General features: G+C 45.4%; 1 protein-coding gene across 1 annotated transcript; it reads left to right on the top strand.

The window, feature by feature from the left end:
* Nucleotides 1-1,294: 1,294 nt before the first annotated feature.
* Nucleotides 1,295-7,392, top strand: LOC148131757 (uncharacterized). The gene is made up of 6 exons (XM_087953051.1): nucleotides 1,295-1,461; nucleotides 2,356-2,916; nucleotides 3,444-3,561; nucleotides 3,678-3,760; nucleotides 4,168-4,294; nucleotides 5,352-7,392. Exons 2-6 carry the CDS (start codon nucleotides 2,503-2,505, stop codon nucleotides 6,473-6,475), a joined length of 1,866 nt encoding a protein of 621 aa, XP_087809177.1. The 5' UTR covers nucleotides 1,295-1,461; nucleotides 2,356-2,502; the 3' UTR covers nucleotides 6,476-7,392.
* The last annotated feature ends 10,462 nt before the right edge of the window (nucleotides 7,393-17,854 follow it).

Raw genomic sequence — 17,854 nt, forward strand, 5'->3', positions numbered from 1 at the left:
TGAATAGTCAAGACCTTGTTGATGATCCAAGCTCTGTGAAGGACTTTGGAATAGATCTCTAATGATCTAAATGCTAGAGCCCACTGTAACTACATAGCCAAAAAGGCATTAAGAGTTCTTAACCTAATCCTACGTAGCTTTTTCTCTGGTAATATTACACTACTAATATAAAACATTTGCTAGACCAATACTCAAATACAGCTGTTCAGTCTGGAACCCACATTACGTATCTGATATTAACACAGTTCCTCTACTTGTTGCAGAATACCTTATGCCACCAGACTTGAAATTCTAGACCTAGAAAACCTAGAACTATTCCGCCTTTGGTCCAATCTAAGTATAGTATATAAAATCATACATTGCAATGACTTACCTGTCAATGAATACTTCAGCTTCAACCATAACAATACAAAAGCACACAATAGTTACAAACTCAAGGTAAACTTCACCAAACTTGATTGCAGGAAATACGACTTCAGCAACAGAGTGGTCAATGTCTGGAATACTCTACCCCAGGGGTCCCCAACCGCCGGTCCGCGGACCGTACCGGGCAGCGGGAACAAGCCTTACCGGGCCGCTGGTTGCTGGGCGCCGCCATCTTTTTTTGGTAAAAAAAGCAATTTTTTGTCAAAAAAGATGGCGGCGCCAGCGCTTGGTGAGCTTTTTCGGGTAGAAAGCCATTTCTACCCGAAAAAGCTCACCAGAGCGCTGGCGCCGCTTTTGACGAAAATCACTTCCGTGACGTCACCGGAAGTGATTTTTCGTCAAAAAGATGGCGGCGCCCAGCTGACGCCGGAACCGGGCCGCGGCGCCCGGCTGACGCCGGAACCGGGCCGCGGCGTCGAAAAGGTTGGGGATCCCTGCTCTACCCGACTCTGTAGTCTCTTCCCCAAACCCCAAAAACTTTAACCTTAGACTTTCTACTATTGACCTCACCCCTTTGCTAAGAGGTCTGTTGGGGGCGTACATAAACGCACCAACGTGCCTGCCGTCCCTGTCCTATTGTTTCTTTTATTTTTCTTATATGTATCCATGTATTCATAACTATGTTTTTACTTATACCTATTATCTTGTAAGCAATTGACAAATAAAATAAATAAAAATAAAAATGTTGCCCTCCGTGTCCTCTGGCATCGGTCGCAGGATCCTCCAGGGGGCTCCCTCGGTCCTTTTGGAAGAGATGGGCAGCGCCCCCTCCCACTCTCAAAGGAAACTGAGCATGCGCCTTTTTCTTTCCCTTTCCCAAGGGTTCTCAGTGCTGTTCTTTTCCTCCCCTTTTTCACAGAAAAGGCTAGGAGCACATCTGCCTTTTCTACCGTGTCCGATCCGGCTCCCCTTCGCTGTGACCCTCGGGCTGAGTTTTCTCCAGAAGTCCCAAGAGTTTGCAGGGAAATCTTACACGGATGGAGATCCAGACGTTGCTATTGGAGGCGAGCGTGGCGACCTGCCAAAGTTCGTCAGGTTCGGAGTTATGGGAAAGGGAGATCCCGGGGTCCCATGTTCCCCTGCCGCCCCTGTGCATGCCCGGGCCAGGCCGGGGAGGAAGCCAAGCTTCGGCGGGCGGGGGAACGAGGACCGCAGAGACGAGGGATGCGTTTACCCTCCAACCCTGCGGGTCGGGGGAGCTTTGGAAAGCAGAGCTTTGAAAGCAGCCTTGACTCCTGGACAGTTTCCTGCATGTTTCGTGGCCCCGTTTTCAGAAGGGGATTCCCTCCCCTCCTCTTTCCTAGGCTGAGAGAAGCTACCTGCCGAAGTCGCTCCTGCTGGCCTTGCATGCAAGGTTGCAACTCCGTGTGCAAGAAGTTGGATAGAAGTTGTGCAAGGACTGGAACTGGGTTTCCTGGTTTCCAGCCTTTCTCCACCAAGTGGTTCTTCCAGCACACCAGACTATTCTCCACATCATCTTAAACAGTTAAAGCATAGATGGTTTATTCATTGAGATATTAGTTCTGTATGCCTAGGATGATGGTTTCTTAATCCTGCCCTCTGGAGTTTCCCCAGGAGGTTGATGATGTTCTAATCTCAATCGCTGTTTGTGACCTAAGAGATTTGTGATTCCAATTGTGCAAAGATTGTTTTTTACTTTGCAAGCAGCCATCAAAATACTTAGAGTAAATAATGAGACACTAGAAGTCCAACACTTTTCTAAATGTATTTATCCAATATTTTCAGTCCTTGTTCGAAGCTGATCTAAGAAGGGTGACCTGAATTTACTGCAGTAGACAGTCTTCCTAATAAGATACCCCTCCTTGCAAATACTGCTAGATTTTTTTCTTAGTTTTGGAGGAGGAAGAAGAGGTTGCTTCAGTATTCAGATTTGTCACCATTTTGAACTCGCTGTGTTTTCCATTTCAGATATCTAAGTTGGAAATCTTTCCTGGTTCCTCTGGAGTCCAGATTATCTTTTGTGGGAAGAGGGCTAAATCACCCTAGGAGATTTGGCTAGACCTCTTCTGAAATCCATCCGTCCATTTTGGATCTGGATTAGAGACCAGAGAGAAGATGGAGGGACAACGCCCAGCAGATGCAGATGTTGGAAAAGGTCCTCCAGCTACTCAGCCTTGGAGCTGTGGGGAAAATGGGGCAAGTCCTGGGCAGAAGAGCCAAGAAGAGGAAGCCAACACTTCAGAGGTTCAATGCTGTCACTTCAGAAAAGTGCAGTTCCAGGGGGGGAAGAGTCCCCGAGATGTTTGCACTCAGCTTCACCACCTTTGCTGTCAATGGCTGCAGCCAGAAAGACACACGAAGGCTCAGATGCTGGACTTGGTGCTCCTGGAGCAGTTCCTGGCTGTCCTTCCCCCAGAGATGGAGAAATGGGTGAGGGAGTGTGGAGCGGAGACCAGTTCCCAGGCGGTGGCCCTGGCTGAAGGCTTCTTGCTGACCCAGGAGGAGGAGACATTGCAAGAAGAGTTGCAGGTGTGAGAATTTAATCATGGCATCTCTAAAGAGGAGTTATGTGAATTTGTCAATTGCTTTTTGGTAGAATTTTCTGGGATTATTAACTCCTATGGACAGTTGTTCCATTCTTCTAGGGCCCTGATGGTGAACCTATGGCACTCCTACCAGAAGTGGCACGCGGAGCCATCTCTGGCGGCATGCGAGCTGTCGCCCCAGCATAGTTCCATTGCGCATACGCATGCGCCTCCCGCTAGCCAGCTGATTTGCGGGTATCTGCATGTATGTGCGGGGAGCCGGGCGCATGCGGGAGATGCGTGCACATGCGCAGGAAGTGGGGGAGCACAAGGGGGTCACACATGCATTATGGGTGCAGGCACGCAACAACGTAAAGGTTAGCCATCACTGTTCTAGGCGATGTGTTTGGGGCAATTCCTTGTATTCTGTTTCCAGTTTTGCAAGCAGAGATTGGAGTCTGCTGGTTTAAAGCTGCAGTATGATAATTCCTGAGTGCTCTTTCTTTGTTTCTCATATCGCGTCATGTCCAGAAATCCTTGGAAACTTTGATTGAATATCCCAAGGGGAGGAAAGATTCATTCAGATCTTCTCAAGAGCTGCTGTTCAGGGAGACTTTACACAAAGATCAAAGGAATGAAAGCACGCCAGGTAAGAAAAGCTCTTTCTGTATAATGTGACTTCAACATTTAGCTGATTCTTTTGCTTCTCTTGATTGGAATCTCTCTCCTTAGAACAAATCTGCTTCTACCATTTTTCCCTTACAGAGAGTAGAAAACTGTCCTTGGAAATTTTAGAATCACCTCCTCTTTGTGGTGGGGCTGAAGGGTTGGCTGAACCGCAACTTCAGGTAAGGAGGAAAAAGATTGGAAAATCTCCATGAATCTTGGATGGATTTCATTTTGTTGTAGAGTTTATTGTAATAAATTGCTGTTTCTAAGCAATATGAATCTGACATCCGGTCATTCAAAACTGATAGACGGCCTAGCCTCTCTCTCCCTTCTGAGGGGATCCTTTGTGAGACGCTTTCTCCATTTCTCCTGCTTCGCCATCAGATTTCATTGACCAGATTGTTGTCAGCATCGGGGCTCTTCCTTCTGTCTCCCAGGGTTATTCTCACACACCATTACAAGAAATACTCTTTTCTTCCTTTTCAAAAGCATCTTTGGGACTATTACAAGTGATCTCATTTTGAATTCAGCAGAAGATGCCTATTTTGTTCACTGGATCTCTCTCGAACCTTTTCTCCTTGTTTAGGGTGTAGTGTCTTTTGAGGACGTGGCTGTGTATTTCTCCAAGGAGGAGTGGTCTCAACTGGATGCTGACCAAAAAGCGCTCCATAGAGAAGTCATGCTGGAGAATTCCAGGAATCTGTTTTCTCTGGGTAAGAACCCTGTCTGTGCTCAGGATAGCAGAGCAAGTATGGGATGAGAGCCTTAAATGTAATTTCTGGGGAAAAATCACTTATTTATTTATATCCGGCCTTTATTTTTTGTAAATAATAATAAAAGCAGCGGACAAACCCAGTATTCCTTCCTCCTGCTGTTTTCCCTACAACAACAACCCTGTGACATGGGTTTAGCTGAGAGAGACTGGCCCAAAGTCACCCTGTCAGCATTCATGCCTAAGAAAGAACTAGTACTCACAGTCACCCAGTTTCTAGCGTGGTGTAATAACTGTTTTACCAAAGTAAATTTATAGAAGGAAATTTATTGAAAGAAAAATTGGAAAACTGTATAGAATTCCTTTTCACATAAAGGAATTGGCTTTTCTTTTTCTGGTAATAAAATGCAACATTTCATGCCATAGAAGATTTTAGAGAGAATCTGAGGGTCAGATAGGGATGATGTCATCTCTTGAACAAGTTTCTGCCTACCAGGGTTCGGTATTCATACCTGAACGTTGTCACTGGCTCCCCCCCGATGGGCCTGAGCTGCTACAACCAAGACTGGATGGGTCCTGAGTGAGATGTCCCTTCTCTCAGATGTGTCCATTTGTGCACCAAGTTTGACATGAGCCTAATTGAGGGTAGGGAGCTATTGCCATCCAGAAATTCCCCTCCGCTTTCAAAGATTCTGCCCTGCACACAAGTGGGGATGAGATTTCCAATGAAGTTGGAAAGCTGGTAGGTATGTAGTTGACCCAGCCTGATACCGTGTCCAATGGGCTTCAGGACTTTGTGGCCCCATGAAATAGTCCCAGGTCAAAGCTTACATCAGGGTTTTGGCTTAGATTCATTGTGATGTAATCCAGTCCTGTTATATGAGGATCAGTAGGGATAAATTTGCAATTGGGTCCTTGCTAAAATCATAGTTTGGAATCTTCATGTTTGCCTACAAAGCAGCCAAAATATATTAATGATTCTTTGGCTGAATTTCAGAAGAAAAGGTTTGATTGTTCCCTTTTCTTGCTATATTTCATTTTCATTTTTCTTTTTGAAGGCTTTAATGAGCAAGAGAATTGCAACGAGGAACGCCATGCAATCCATCTGAAAAAGGAAAAGGGGAAATTTGCAGGTCAGATGCAATCAAACAGTTATGAAACAAAACAATCACAAAGTGGAATTGAAAAAGGCTTCCCTCCGGTCAGTTGGCTTCCTAACCATACAAACATCGATGCGGGAAAAAGACCATATCAATGCATGGAAACTGGAAAGAGCTTTAAAAAACCCGATCATCGTATTTCTCATAAAAAAACACATTCAGAAGAGAAACGATATATCTGCAAGGAGTGTGGAAAGACCTTCACTTTTAATAACTCTCTTATAAGACATCAAAGGAGTCACAAAGGAGAAAGACCTTATAAATGCATGGAGTGTGGAAAGAGCTTTACTTGTAGCAGTAGTCTTAATGACCACAAGAGGATCCACACAGGAGAGAAGCCATTCAAATGTATGGAATGTGGACAGAGTTTTCCTTACAGCAGTAGTCTTAATTGCCACAAAAGGACCCACACAGGAGATAAACCATATAAGTGTGTGGAATGTGGAAAGAGCTTCACTTCTAGCAGTAGTCTTAATCTCCACATCAGGATCCACACAGGAGAGAAGCCATTCAAATGTATGGAATGTGGAAAGAAGTTCACTTTTCAATATTCTCTTATGATACATCAAAGGAGTCACAAAGGAGAAAGACCTTATAAATGCATGGAGTGTGGAAAGAGCTTTAGATGTAGCAGTAATCTTAATGCCCACAAGAGGATCCACACAGGAGAGAAGCCATACAAATGCATGGAGTGTGGAAAGAGCTTTACTGATAGCAGTAGTCTTAATGCCCACAAGAGGATCCACACAGGAAAGAAGCCATACAAATGTATGGAATGTGGACAGAGTTTTACTTATAGCAGTAGTTTTAATGCCCACAAAAGGACCCACACAGGAGAGAAGCCGTATAAGTGTGTGGAATGTGGAAAGAGCTTCACCCGTAGCAGTAATCTTAATAACCACAAAAGGATCCACACAGGAGAGAAGCCATACAAATGCATGGAGTGTGGAAAGACCTTTACTTGCAGCAGTAATCTGAATTCCCATAAAAGGATCCATGCAGGAGAGGAGCCATATAAATAAATGTGTGCAGTGTGGAGTGAGCTTTAAAAGGAGTTGTGATCTCACTTCCCATGAAAGAATCTATACAGGAGGGAAAATCATATGAATGCATTGAGTGTGGAAAGAGCTTTGCAAGAAGTAAAGCTCTATACTTGCCTTAGACGAATCAACATGCAGGAGAAACCATATCAATAAAGGAAGTATGGGAAGAGGTTCAATAGAAATACAGGTTTTTTACTGTTGTTGAGCCCAAAATTCCTATTTCTAAGCAAAACAGTTGTTAAGTGAGTTGTGCTCCAGTTTACAACTTTTCTTGCCACATTAAGTGAATCACTGCAATAACATTATTATTATTGAATCTACCTTTTCCATTGATTTTGCTTCTGACTCCGGTTGGAAGGTTACAAAAGGTGATCACGTGACCCCAGAACACTGCAACTGTCATCAATGTGATTGACTTGTCAAACATCTTCATGTAAATCATGTGACCATCTTTCAACAGTCATAAGTGTGGAAAATGATCGTAAGACACTTTTTTCAGTACCATTCTAACTTCAAACAGTAGTAGATGAACTGTTCTAAGTTGAGGACTACCTGTCTGGGAATTCAACATAATTCAACCAAAAGCCATAGAAGAAGATCACATATATATCAACATATCATGTGAAAACAATTTCAGAATGATGAATTCCTCTAAAAAAAAAACAGAATGAGAAATGAAATCTGTGTTCAACGACACTTTTTGAAGCCAAAGTGGTGCAGTGGTTACAATGCAGTATTGGAAGCTAATTCCGCTGACTGCCAGGAGTTCGATTCTGACTGGCTCAAGGTTGATTGAACCTTCCACTCTTCTGAGACCCAGAACAATGAGGTAAAATGAGGACCCAGATTGTTGGAGGCAATATGCTGATTCTGTAAACCAGGGGTCCCCAACCACCGGGCCGCGGACCGGTACCGGTCCGTGGAACATTTCCTACCGGGCCGCCGGTTTGCTGGGTGCCGCCATTTTGTTTGACGAGAAAGTGCTTCCAGGTGAGCTTTTCTGGTTGGAAAGCAGCGTTTGGGTCCTGAAGGAATTCTCGCACCTTAGTTTCATCGAAGGGGGGGGGGCTTCGAACAAAACTAAGGCGCGAGGATTCTTTCAGCACCCAAGGCAAGGCGAGCTGAGCGACCGTCCCGAAGCCGTCCTGAAGTGAAGCCCATCGACAAAGGTACAAAGGAGGAGTTGAAGGTGGTGGGGAGAAGCGGGGGACGGCTGGCTGGCTGGTCGCTCGGCTCGCCTTGCCTTGTCATGTGTGCTGATGATGCCGGTACCCGGCCGCAGATCATTTTGTGATGCCGGTACCGGGCCGCGGCACAAAAAAGGTTGGGGGCCACTGCTGTAAACCATTTATGGAGTGTTGTAAAGCGCTATGAAGCGGTATATAAGTTTAAGTGCTATAGCTATTGCTATTTTGTCTTTCTATGATATGATGATAAGGAAATCTCTAAATTCAATTTAAATAAATTGGGTTTAATTGAAATTGTTTCTAATTCGAATGGAATAAAAATAATTTTGGATTTAAATAAAATTAAATATAATTGATATGGTATGGTTGTCCATGAGACATTTTTAAAAATTCTTTTTAATGAATTAAAAATAACATCCCACACAGTCTTGTGACTGAGGTTTGCTATGTTTTTTGCCAATTTCCAACAATTCCTTCGGGTTTCCGGTTAAAAATGCCCATTGGTGAAAATGGACTTGTTTAACAACCAGTGTTTGCTTAATGACCACAAGGTTCACTTAACAACCATGGTGTTTGCCTAACCCCGGGGTCTGCAATCATAAACACTCAAAGTGGCATTTTTCTATTTTCTTTTAAACTGGTATCTCTTTCTTTCTCCCCCCCCTCTCGCTTTCTCTTTCTCCCTCTCTCTGTTTCTCATTTCTCTTTCTCTCTCTCATCTATAACTGCTAAGATTGGAAGCTGTTTTTTTATAATCCTATTTCTTTGCAATTTTTTTCACACAAATTTGTGTATATGTATCCAATACTCTTCCTTTCCGCTATCTATTCAAAATGGGCAATGATTTGTGTGTGTGTGTGTGTGTGTGTGTGTGTGTGTAACATGTACATATGTGTGTTATGTTTCTGTATGGATATGTACCGTATATACTTGAGTATAAGCCGAGTTTTTCAGCCCATTTTTTGTGCTGAAAAAATCCCCCTCGGCTTAGATTCCCCTCTGAAAAAAAAATGGTGTGGAGTCGCTGCCGCCGGAGCGGCCCCAGTCCCGCCGCCTCGGGAAGGGAAAGGCAAAAGCGCTTTTGCCTTTCCCTTCCCGGCTGGGGCTGTTGGGAGTCGCTGCCGCCGGCGTGGCCCCAGATCCCGCCGCCTCGGGAAGGAAAGGCAAAAGCGCTTTTTGCCTTTCCCTTCCCGGCTGGGGCTGTTGGGAGTCGCTGCCGCCGGCGCGCCCCAGTCCCACCGCCTCGGGAAGGAAAAGGCCACGGCTTGGAAGGCCGCCGCTGGAGCGAGCTGCGCGCAGCCGCTGTGCTAGCATCGGATCGGGCGCGCCGGACGGTTCCGACCGAGCCCGAGCGTCGTCTTTGGCGCCCGCCCAGCACCGCGGAGCTCCCTGTACCGGGAGAAGGGAAAGACCCCCTCCCGGGCGGGGCAGGGAGAGGAGCTTCTCCGCCCGCCCCTCTTTCCGCGCCCACGGTGTCCCCGCAGGACGACCCCCGCCCGCAGTCGCCGCCGCTTGAAAGAGACGGGCCGGGGTGGGTAGAAAGCGCCGGGCGCCCTTGGAGGAGAAGGTCCCGCGTTTGCCTGTCTGCCCGCGGATGTCAGCGGAGCAGCCGCTGCTACGGGAACAGTTTACTGCCATCGCCCTCAAAAGGGGGGCAACCGGACAGGGAATCCGAGGGCAGCGCTCGTTGCGTGCCGGAGGCGACAAGCCCCGCTCGGGTGGACCCACCCCCGGCCCGTCTCTTTCAAGCGGTGGCGACTGCGGGGCGGGGGTCGTCCTGCGGGGACACCGGTGGGCGCGGAAAGAGGGGCTGGCGGGAGAAGCTCCTCTCCCTGCCCCGCCCCGGGGGGGTGTCTTCCCCTTCTCCCGGTACAGGGAGCTCCGCGGCGCTGGGCGGGCGCCAAAGACAACGCTCGGGGCTCGGTCGGAACCGTACGGCGCGCCCGATCTGATGCTAGCGCAGCGGCTACGGGCAGCTTCGCTCCAGCGGCGGCCTTCCAAGCCGTGGCCTTTCCCTTCCCGAGGCGACGCGGGACTGGGGCCACACCGGCGGCAGCAACTCCCAACAGCCCCAGCCGGGAAGGGAAAGGCAAAAAGCGCTTTGCCTTTCCCTTCCCGAGGCGACGTGAGATAGTGAGATCGTTTCCCAAATTAATTATTTTTATTTTTGAAATTTACCAGTAGCTGCTGCATGTCCCACCCTCGGCTTATACTCGAGTCAATAAGTTTTCCCAGTTTTTTTGTGTAAAATTAGGTGCCTCGGCTTATATTCGGGTCGACTTATTCTCGAGTATATACGGTATATATATTTTGCTTTTAATGTTTGTCAATGTAATTACAGTTAAAAAATGACAATAAAAGTTATCTTATCCCATCTTCCTTCTTTCCTTCCCAACCCCATTCCTCCCCACACCCTATTTTGTGTTGGCTTCCCAGCCAGGTACTTACCAGGTCTGATCCTGTTTAGCTTTCTAAAATCAGCCTACTGAAATAAATACCAAACTAAACTGCCCAATAATTTAGCTACCATCACTGTCTTACACCTGATTTCAATGTAAACAGCCAATCTGTAGTATTACTAAATTTTGCTAGGCATCTGCTGCATGTTACTCTCTTCCTTGATAATCTAGTCCAGAAGAAGTCCCGAAACTTGGCAACTTTAAGACTTGTGGACTTCAACTCCCAGAATTCTCCAGCCAGCTATGGGAGTTGAAGCCCACAAGTCTTAAAGTTGCCAAATTTGGAGACCCCTGATCTACACAAAGTAGTAGAAAATGCAGGCCATGTAGAAGTCAAAATTGATTACAGGCTATCAAGTCATTTCCACTGCCAGCTACCACATAGTAGAAGGATAAGGTTCATAATAGTGATCTGTTTTCCCTTAAGTGATTCTGAGGTATTTGCTTATTGACATAAGATAAAATGAAACCAAAATTGCAGCTGTAGAAACATAAATTAGAAAGACTTTCAACGGATGCATGCATCCCAGGCCCCCAATGTCCGTAGCAGACCAGTGGCTCATTTTTTTAGCAGATTTTCCCTTTCTTTCTCTGGCTGACGTGCCGAAATCTTCCCAAAGGCCCTTCCTGCGCAAACAACCCCCTGTGCACTCGCTCTGCCCTGCGTTACTGAGACAGGGAGCTGCCGTAGCTCAGGGCCCGAGCCTTCCAAGGAGCAGCCAGAACCGGGAACGAGAGCTCTGCTTTCCCCCAAAGGCCGACAAACTTCAGGTCCAACCTCGGGGCCACTGCCTCACATCGGGCTGCCTCTGCCTGCATTTTGCTGCAGGTTTCCCCCATGGAGAGGGCTGGCTCACCCCATTCAGAGACAAGAGCGCAGCACCGATTTGCGGGTGCTTCTCCTGGGGTGAGGGCTCGGAGAAAAGTTGTGCATCTCCCCAATTTGCTTTGTCCTCGAGCAGCCTCATCACCTCCGCATTTGTGAAGCATGCTAAGTGTTAGGGATATACACCCTACCAGAATGTGCACGGCAGTCAGGCAGGCAGGCAAATATGTGAGATAAACGTTGTTGTAGCTTACACTCAGTAAAACAGATACAATGTGCTAGTTAAATAGTTTATTCCAGCAAGATTTATAGCATAGTCAAACAGTCCATATATCATACACTAATTCAGTCCCTCCGGGGATTATTCAGTTGCAAAGTCCAGTGTCGAAAAAGAGGTCAGTAAACTTACAAATATCAGTCCAGTAATATATCTCTTCGCAGTAGAGATATGAAGAAGTCAAACCTCCTTTCTCCCTTCAGCAACAGCAAAGAACATGCAGTTAACAATCCATCATTATCAGCAAGCAATCCAGTAAGCCAGCAATCAATCAAGTTCTCTTGCTCCCTCTTACGGCGCTTTTACAGCCGCACCCAAAATTACATGCTTTGCAGTTAAAGTGACACACAATTAAACTCACTTATCATAGTCTATATATATTATTTTACCCAAACTACATTAGGTAACCTATGTTATTCCTAACACTAAGTTTAAAGGTGCTCCTCACAGAGGAATATGGGGAGACGCATGATTTTTCTCCGTACCAAGAGGGCTGCTCTCTCTCTCGCCTCCACTCTTGGCACCGAAACAGTCTGGGAGTAGCAGTTGAGGTGATTGGTCACCCGTATCGGGGCTCACACTCCACCATACCTGCAGAGGGGATGGGATGCAGCAGCAGCGAGGCAGCAATGGTGATTCTGGCAGCGCCAGGGCTTCCAGGACCAGTCTGTGTCCCTCACCCCCCACCATTCATGCGGCCACACATGTGCATCGGGGCTTTCAGGCTGTGCTCCTCCCAGCTGCCGTCAGCTGTCCTGGACTCGATGAAGCGGCGCCTTGTTGACACAAGCCTCTCCACGTGTTCTTTACAGCTCATGGGCAAGCAGAGAGAAGCAGGATTCAACCTGGCTTGCTTCTCTGCTTGCCCCGGAGCCATTTCTAATGGGAGGGGGGAGACTTGGAATCTTTCTGCTGTGCACCAGCAGGTGAGAGAAGCAGCCGTTGACCTGGCCGGATCCTATACTAGCCTCTCCACGTGTTCCTTGACGGAAGTCAAGTGGGGGGAAAAGCGACCAGTGGCAGCAGCAAAGGGCAAGTGGGAGGGGAAAGGCGGCTAGCGGCAGTGGCAAAAGGCAAGTGGGGCGGTAAGGTGACCGGGGCTTGCAGAACCTCACTCACCCAGGGAAGATCAATAAAGGTAGGGCCGCAGTTGAAGGCAGGCATCAATGGCTGGCACGCAAGAACAGGCTGCAGGCAGCTGTGTCGCGCATGGGTGCAATGTCGTGCATGCATGATAAGAACAGGCAGTGGAGAAGCGGGCGGAGACGGGAAGAGCCAGCCAGAGGCCTGATTTACCAGTTCTCCGAACTAACGGTAATGGTAACAACCGGTTCTATACAACCGGGCCGAACCGGTAGAATCCCACCCCTGCCTATGACTATCATTAAGTGTTGTACATTAGGATTCTTGGTGAATGTATCTTTTCTTTTATGTATACTGGGAATATTTGCACCAAGACAAATTCCTTCTGTGTCCAACCACACTTGGCCAATAAAGAATTCTATTCTATTCTCTTATGTAAAACAATCAGGAATATTTCCACGTGCAAATAAGGCCTTTTAACTATTTCAACTTGGAAAAACCACAAGCACGATTAGGGATCCACCTTGTGGTTTGCACTAGAAAGGCATTTTATGGATGCACATCTAAAAAGGACTCCAATTTATTTGGATTATTACTCAAATGGTCCTTGCCTGAGATTTTTGATAACTATAAGGAGTGTTTATAAAAGTTCATTTAGTGATTGTTCAAAGTTACACAGCACTGAAAAAAAGTGACTTATGACCATTTTCACACTTATCACCGTTGCAGAATCCCCATGGTCACCTGAGGAAACTTCAAATGCTTGACAACTGAGTCATATTTATGACAGTTGCAGTGTCCCAGGGTTCTGTGATCACTTTTTGCATTCTGACAAGCAAAGCCAATGGGGAAGCCAGATTCACTTAATAGTTTTACTAAGTTACCTATCGGATTCCCTTAACAGATGTAAGAAAAGTAATAAAATGGGGTATAAAGTCACTTAAGAACTGTGTTGCTTAGCAATAGAAATTTTGGGATCAATTGCAATTATAAACCTCTGTGATCATATTAAGAGCAATTGCGTTCTTTTCGCTGATGATGTAAAGCTGTTCAATACCACAGACAATACTGCTACCCTACAAAAAGATCTTGACTATGTATCAGAATGGTCAAACAAATGGCAACTTCAAATCTCAACAAATAAATGCTCTGTCTTACATATTGGCAAAAAAAATCAGAAAATAAAATACAAGCTGAATAGTCAAGATCTTGTTGATGACCCAAGCTCTGTAAAGGACCTTGGAATACTCACCTCTAATGATCTAAGTGCTAGAGCCCACTGCAAGTACATAGCCAAAAAGGCATTAAGAGTTGTTAACCTAATCCTACGTAGCTTTTTCTCTGGTAATATCACACTACTAACCAGAGCATACAAAACATTTGCTAGACCAATACTCGAATACAGTTCATCAGTCTGGAACCCACATTACGTATCTGATATTAGCACAATTGAGAAAGTCCAGAAATATTTCACAAGAAGAGTTCTCCACTCCTCTACTCGTTGTAGAATACCTTATGCCACCAGACTTGAAATTCTAGAACTAGAAAACCTTGAATTACGCCGTCTTCGGTCTGATTTAAGCATGGTATATAAAATCATACATTGCAATGTCCTACCTGTCAATGAATACTTCAGCTTCAACCATAACAACACAAGAGCACACAATAGATACAAACTCAAAGTTAACCGCACCAAACTTGATTGCAGGAAAGATTGTGGTCAATGTCTGGAATACTCTACCCGACTCTGTAGTTTCTTCCCCAAACCCCAAAAACTTTAACCTTAGACTGTCTACTATTGACCTCACCCCTTTCCTAAGAGGTCTGTAGGGGGCGTGCATAAGCGCACCAACGTGCCTACCGTCCCTGTCCTATTGTTTCTCTTATTCTTCTTTTATTTTTCTTATATGTACCCATTTCATGTATTCACAACTATGTATACACTTATACTTATTATCTTGTAAACAATTGGCAAATCAAATAAATAAATAAATAAATAAATAAACTGAGGACCAGAGGTGGTATTCAGTAGGTTCTGACCAGCTCTGGAGAACCGGTAGCGGATATATTGAGTAGTTCGGAGAACTGGCAAATATCACCTCTGACTGGCCCCACCCCAATCTATTATCTGCCTCTCGAGTCCCAGCTGATCAGCTGGGTCTTCTTTTGTTGTCCTGCACAAGAGAATGGAGCTGGAAAGCAGGTTAGTGGGGTAGGGAGGGAATGGAGATTTTACAGTACCCTTCCCCTGCCACACCCACCAAGCCACACCACGCCATGCTACACCCATCAAGCCACGCCCACAGAACCGGTAGTAAAAAAAATGGAATCCTACCACTGAGAGAAGCCATATCGATGCATGGAGTGTGGAAAAAGCTTTAGTAGGAAATATGCTCTGATTCACCATAAAACTATCCATATGAAGAGCCATTACAGGAACTGGGCTTGGCTAGTCTAGTGAAGAGAATGAACAGGGGAGACATGATAGCAGTCTTCCAATATTTGAGGGGCTGCCACAGAGAGGAAGGGGCCAAGCTATTTTCTAAAGCACCTGTAGGCTAGACAAGGAATAATGGATGGAAACTGAACAAGGAGAAATTTAACCTAGGAATAAGGTACTTTCTGACAGAACAATCAACAAATGAAACAGCTTGCCCTCGGAAGTTGTGTGAGCGTCATCAGTTGAGACTGGAAGAGATTGGACCGCCATCTGTGAGAAATGGTGTAGGGCAGGGGTCCCCAACCACCGGTCCGCGGACCGGTACTGGTCCGTGGAACAAATCCTACCGGGCGCTGGTTTGCTGGGCGCCGCCATCTTGTTTTGATGAAAAAGTGCTTCCGGTGAGCTTTTCCGGGTAAAAGCTCACCGAAGCACTTTTCATCAAAACAAGATGGCGGCGCGCGCTCGATGAGCTTTTCCGGGTAGAAAGCCATTTCTACCGGAAAAGCTCACCGGCATGGCGCCGCCATCTTGTTTTGATAAAAAAGTGCTTCTGGTGAGCTCACCGGAAGCACTTTTTCATCAAAACAAGATGGCGGCGCCCAGCTGATGCCGGTACCGGGCCGCGGCATAAAAAAGGTTGGGGACCACTGGTGTAGGGTGTCCTGCTTGGGCTGGGGGTAGGACTAGATGACCTACAAGGTCGCTTCCAACTCTGATTATCTGGTATCTGTTATCATACACAGGAGTAGCCATATGCATGAAGTGTGGAAAAACTTGTTCTTATGAATCTCTTAGAAGACATCAAAGGAATCACAAGGGAGAAAGACCTGATGAATTCATGGAGTGTGGAAAGAGCTTTAGTTGTAGCAGACATTTTGATTCTCACAAGAAGATCCACTCAGGAGAGAAGCCATATAAATGTGTGGAATGTGGAAAGGGTTTTAGGTGGAATTCTGCTCTTACCACCCATAAAAGGATCGACGCAGGAGAAAGCCATATCAATGCATAGAGTGTGGAAAGACCTTTGCTTGTAACAGTAGTCTTAATTCTCACAAAAGGATGCACACAGGTGAGAGGCCATATAAATGTATCCACTGTGAGAGGCTTTTGAAGGAATTGTGATCTCACTTCCAATAAAACGATCGATAAGTGGGGAAAAAAACCATATGAGGGCATGAAGTGTGGTAAGAGCTTTTCAAGGAGTAATGCTCTTACCTGCTATAGAAGGATCAACACATGGGAGAAACCATATCAACAAAGGAAGTGTGAAAAGAGCTTCAATATAAATGCAGGTAGTCCTCAATTTATAACTGCAATTGATCCCAGAATTTATGTTGCTAGGCAAGACTGTTGTTAAGTGACTTTTGCTCCATTTTACTACTTTTCTTGCCACATCTGTTAAATGAATCCTGTAGGTAACATAGTAAAACTGGGCAGAGAGGCAGTTTGAATTACTTCCATTGAATTTCAACTTCACAGAACAGTGGTGGGATTCAATTTTTTTTACTACCGGTTCTGTGGACGTGGCTTGGTGGGCGTGGCAGGGGAAGGATGCTGTAAAATCTCCAGTCAGAGGTGGGATTTGCTGGTGCTCCGAACTACTCAAAATTTCTGCTGCTGGTTCTCCGGAATTGGTCAGAACCTGCTGAATTCCACCTCTGTCACAGAGGCTGGTGGGAGAAGCTGCTGGCTGCTTGTGAGGGAGGCAGAGAGTGAGTACAAAGGAGAAAGCTAGTGGCCCGCGCGCCTAGCAGCGCACGAATCATATTACTATAAACTAAAAATACCAATAATACATTCAGGGTTAATGTGCTTGAGATTGTGATTTTATTTTATTTCAAAATTACCGGCTGACAGGATTCCAAGTGATGAAATCCATTTTAAAAGAAAATAACAAGTCCATCTTCAAAAAGATTTATTATTTAGGAAATCATTTGCAAAGTCCATGATAATTCCGGATCTAACCCAACCCAGATTTAACCCACAATATTAGAAGTTAGAAACACCCCCAAAAGTCACATTCTCCAATAGAAGCAATTCAACGTTGATTGATGTCATAAATCTCCACCTCCAGGGGCCCACTCCTCCCCCCCTTAGGAATGTGTCAAGTCTGAAACCCTTCCCCACATTACTACCACAGAGAAAATAAGAAAAAGAATATATACTAAGACAAACTAAAATGGCTATACTTATGTCAATTTTGGGCTTGACAGGCTACCCTCCCTCATTGAAAAAGAAACCCCTGCAAGGACATAAAATACACCAAGATTGAAATTAGGGTAAACACAATCATACTATGCACATTTTTAACCTCCTCTGCCACCCTCAGAATTCAGTTTTGGCTTGTGTGGATATTTTTCATGGAATTTCCCCACCAATCTATCAGCATTTACTTTCCAGCTATTCACCCAAGTCGATTGTGAAATTGGATAGCTTTTCCAATAAATTATATATTGTAACTTCCCCCTGAAAATCCTAGAATCCGAAATTTTCTTAACTTCATAATGTTCATGGCCTGCAATGAATAAAGGCTTCAGGGGTGCCTGTTCTGCTGGCCTCAAGGAAGAATTAACAACCAGCTTTAATAAACTGCTGTGAAACACTGGATGTACCTTCCCCAACAACCTAGGGCGATTAAGTTTCACAGTTACTGGGTTTATTACTTTATCTGAAAAAGCCCTATAAATTTTGGAGTTAATTTTCTAGAAGGTAAATAAACTTGAAATATTAAGTTAACCAATAAACTTTATCCCCCACTTTAAATTGTGGCTGCTGGGAACAGTGTTTGTCAGCTTGTATTTTTTGGATCTGTGCTGCCTTATTCAAAGCCTTTTTTGTGTTTTCCCAAGAGTCCTTACTGAAGTGAATCTGGCTTCCCCATTGGCTTTGCTTGTCAGAACGCAAAAAATGATCACACAACCCTGGGACACTGCAACTGTCATAAATATGACTCAGTTGTCAAGCATTTGAAGTTTCCATGGGGATTCTGCAACAGCGATAAGTGTCACTTTTTTTCAGTGTTGTGTAAGGTTGAAACAATCACTAAATGAACGCTTGTAAATTGAAGACTACCTATAATTGTC

This window comes from Notechis scutatus, chromosome 2 (genome assembly GCF_049901735.1).
Source record: "Notechis scutatus isolate UNSWTSFEM ecotype Mainland chromosome 2, rNotScu1.2, whole genome shotgun sequence".
Classification (NCBI taxonomy): Eukaryota; Metazoa; Chordata; class Lepidosauria; order Squamata; family Elapidae; genus Notechis; species Notechis scutatus.

Coding starts and splice junctions, on each gene's coding strand:
- LOC148131757 (XM_087953051.1), top strand. CDS start 2,503: ATGGAGGGACAACGCCCAGCAGATGCAGATGTTGGAAAAGGTCCTCCA. Junction 3,761..4,167: donor TGGCTGAACCGCAACTTCAG/GTAAGGAGGAAA, acceptor CTCCTTGTTTAG/GGTGTAGTGTCTTTTGAGGA. Junction 4,295..5,351: donor CAGGAATCTGTTTTCTCTGG/GTAAGAACCCTG, acceptor TTCTTTTTGAAG/GCTTTAATGAGCAAGAGAAT.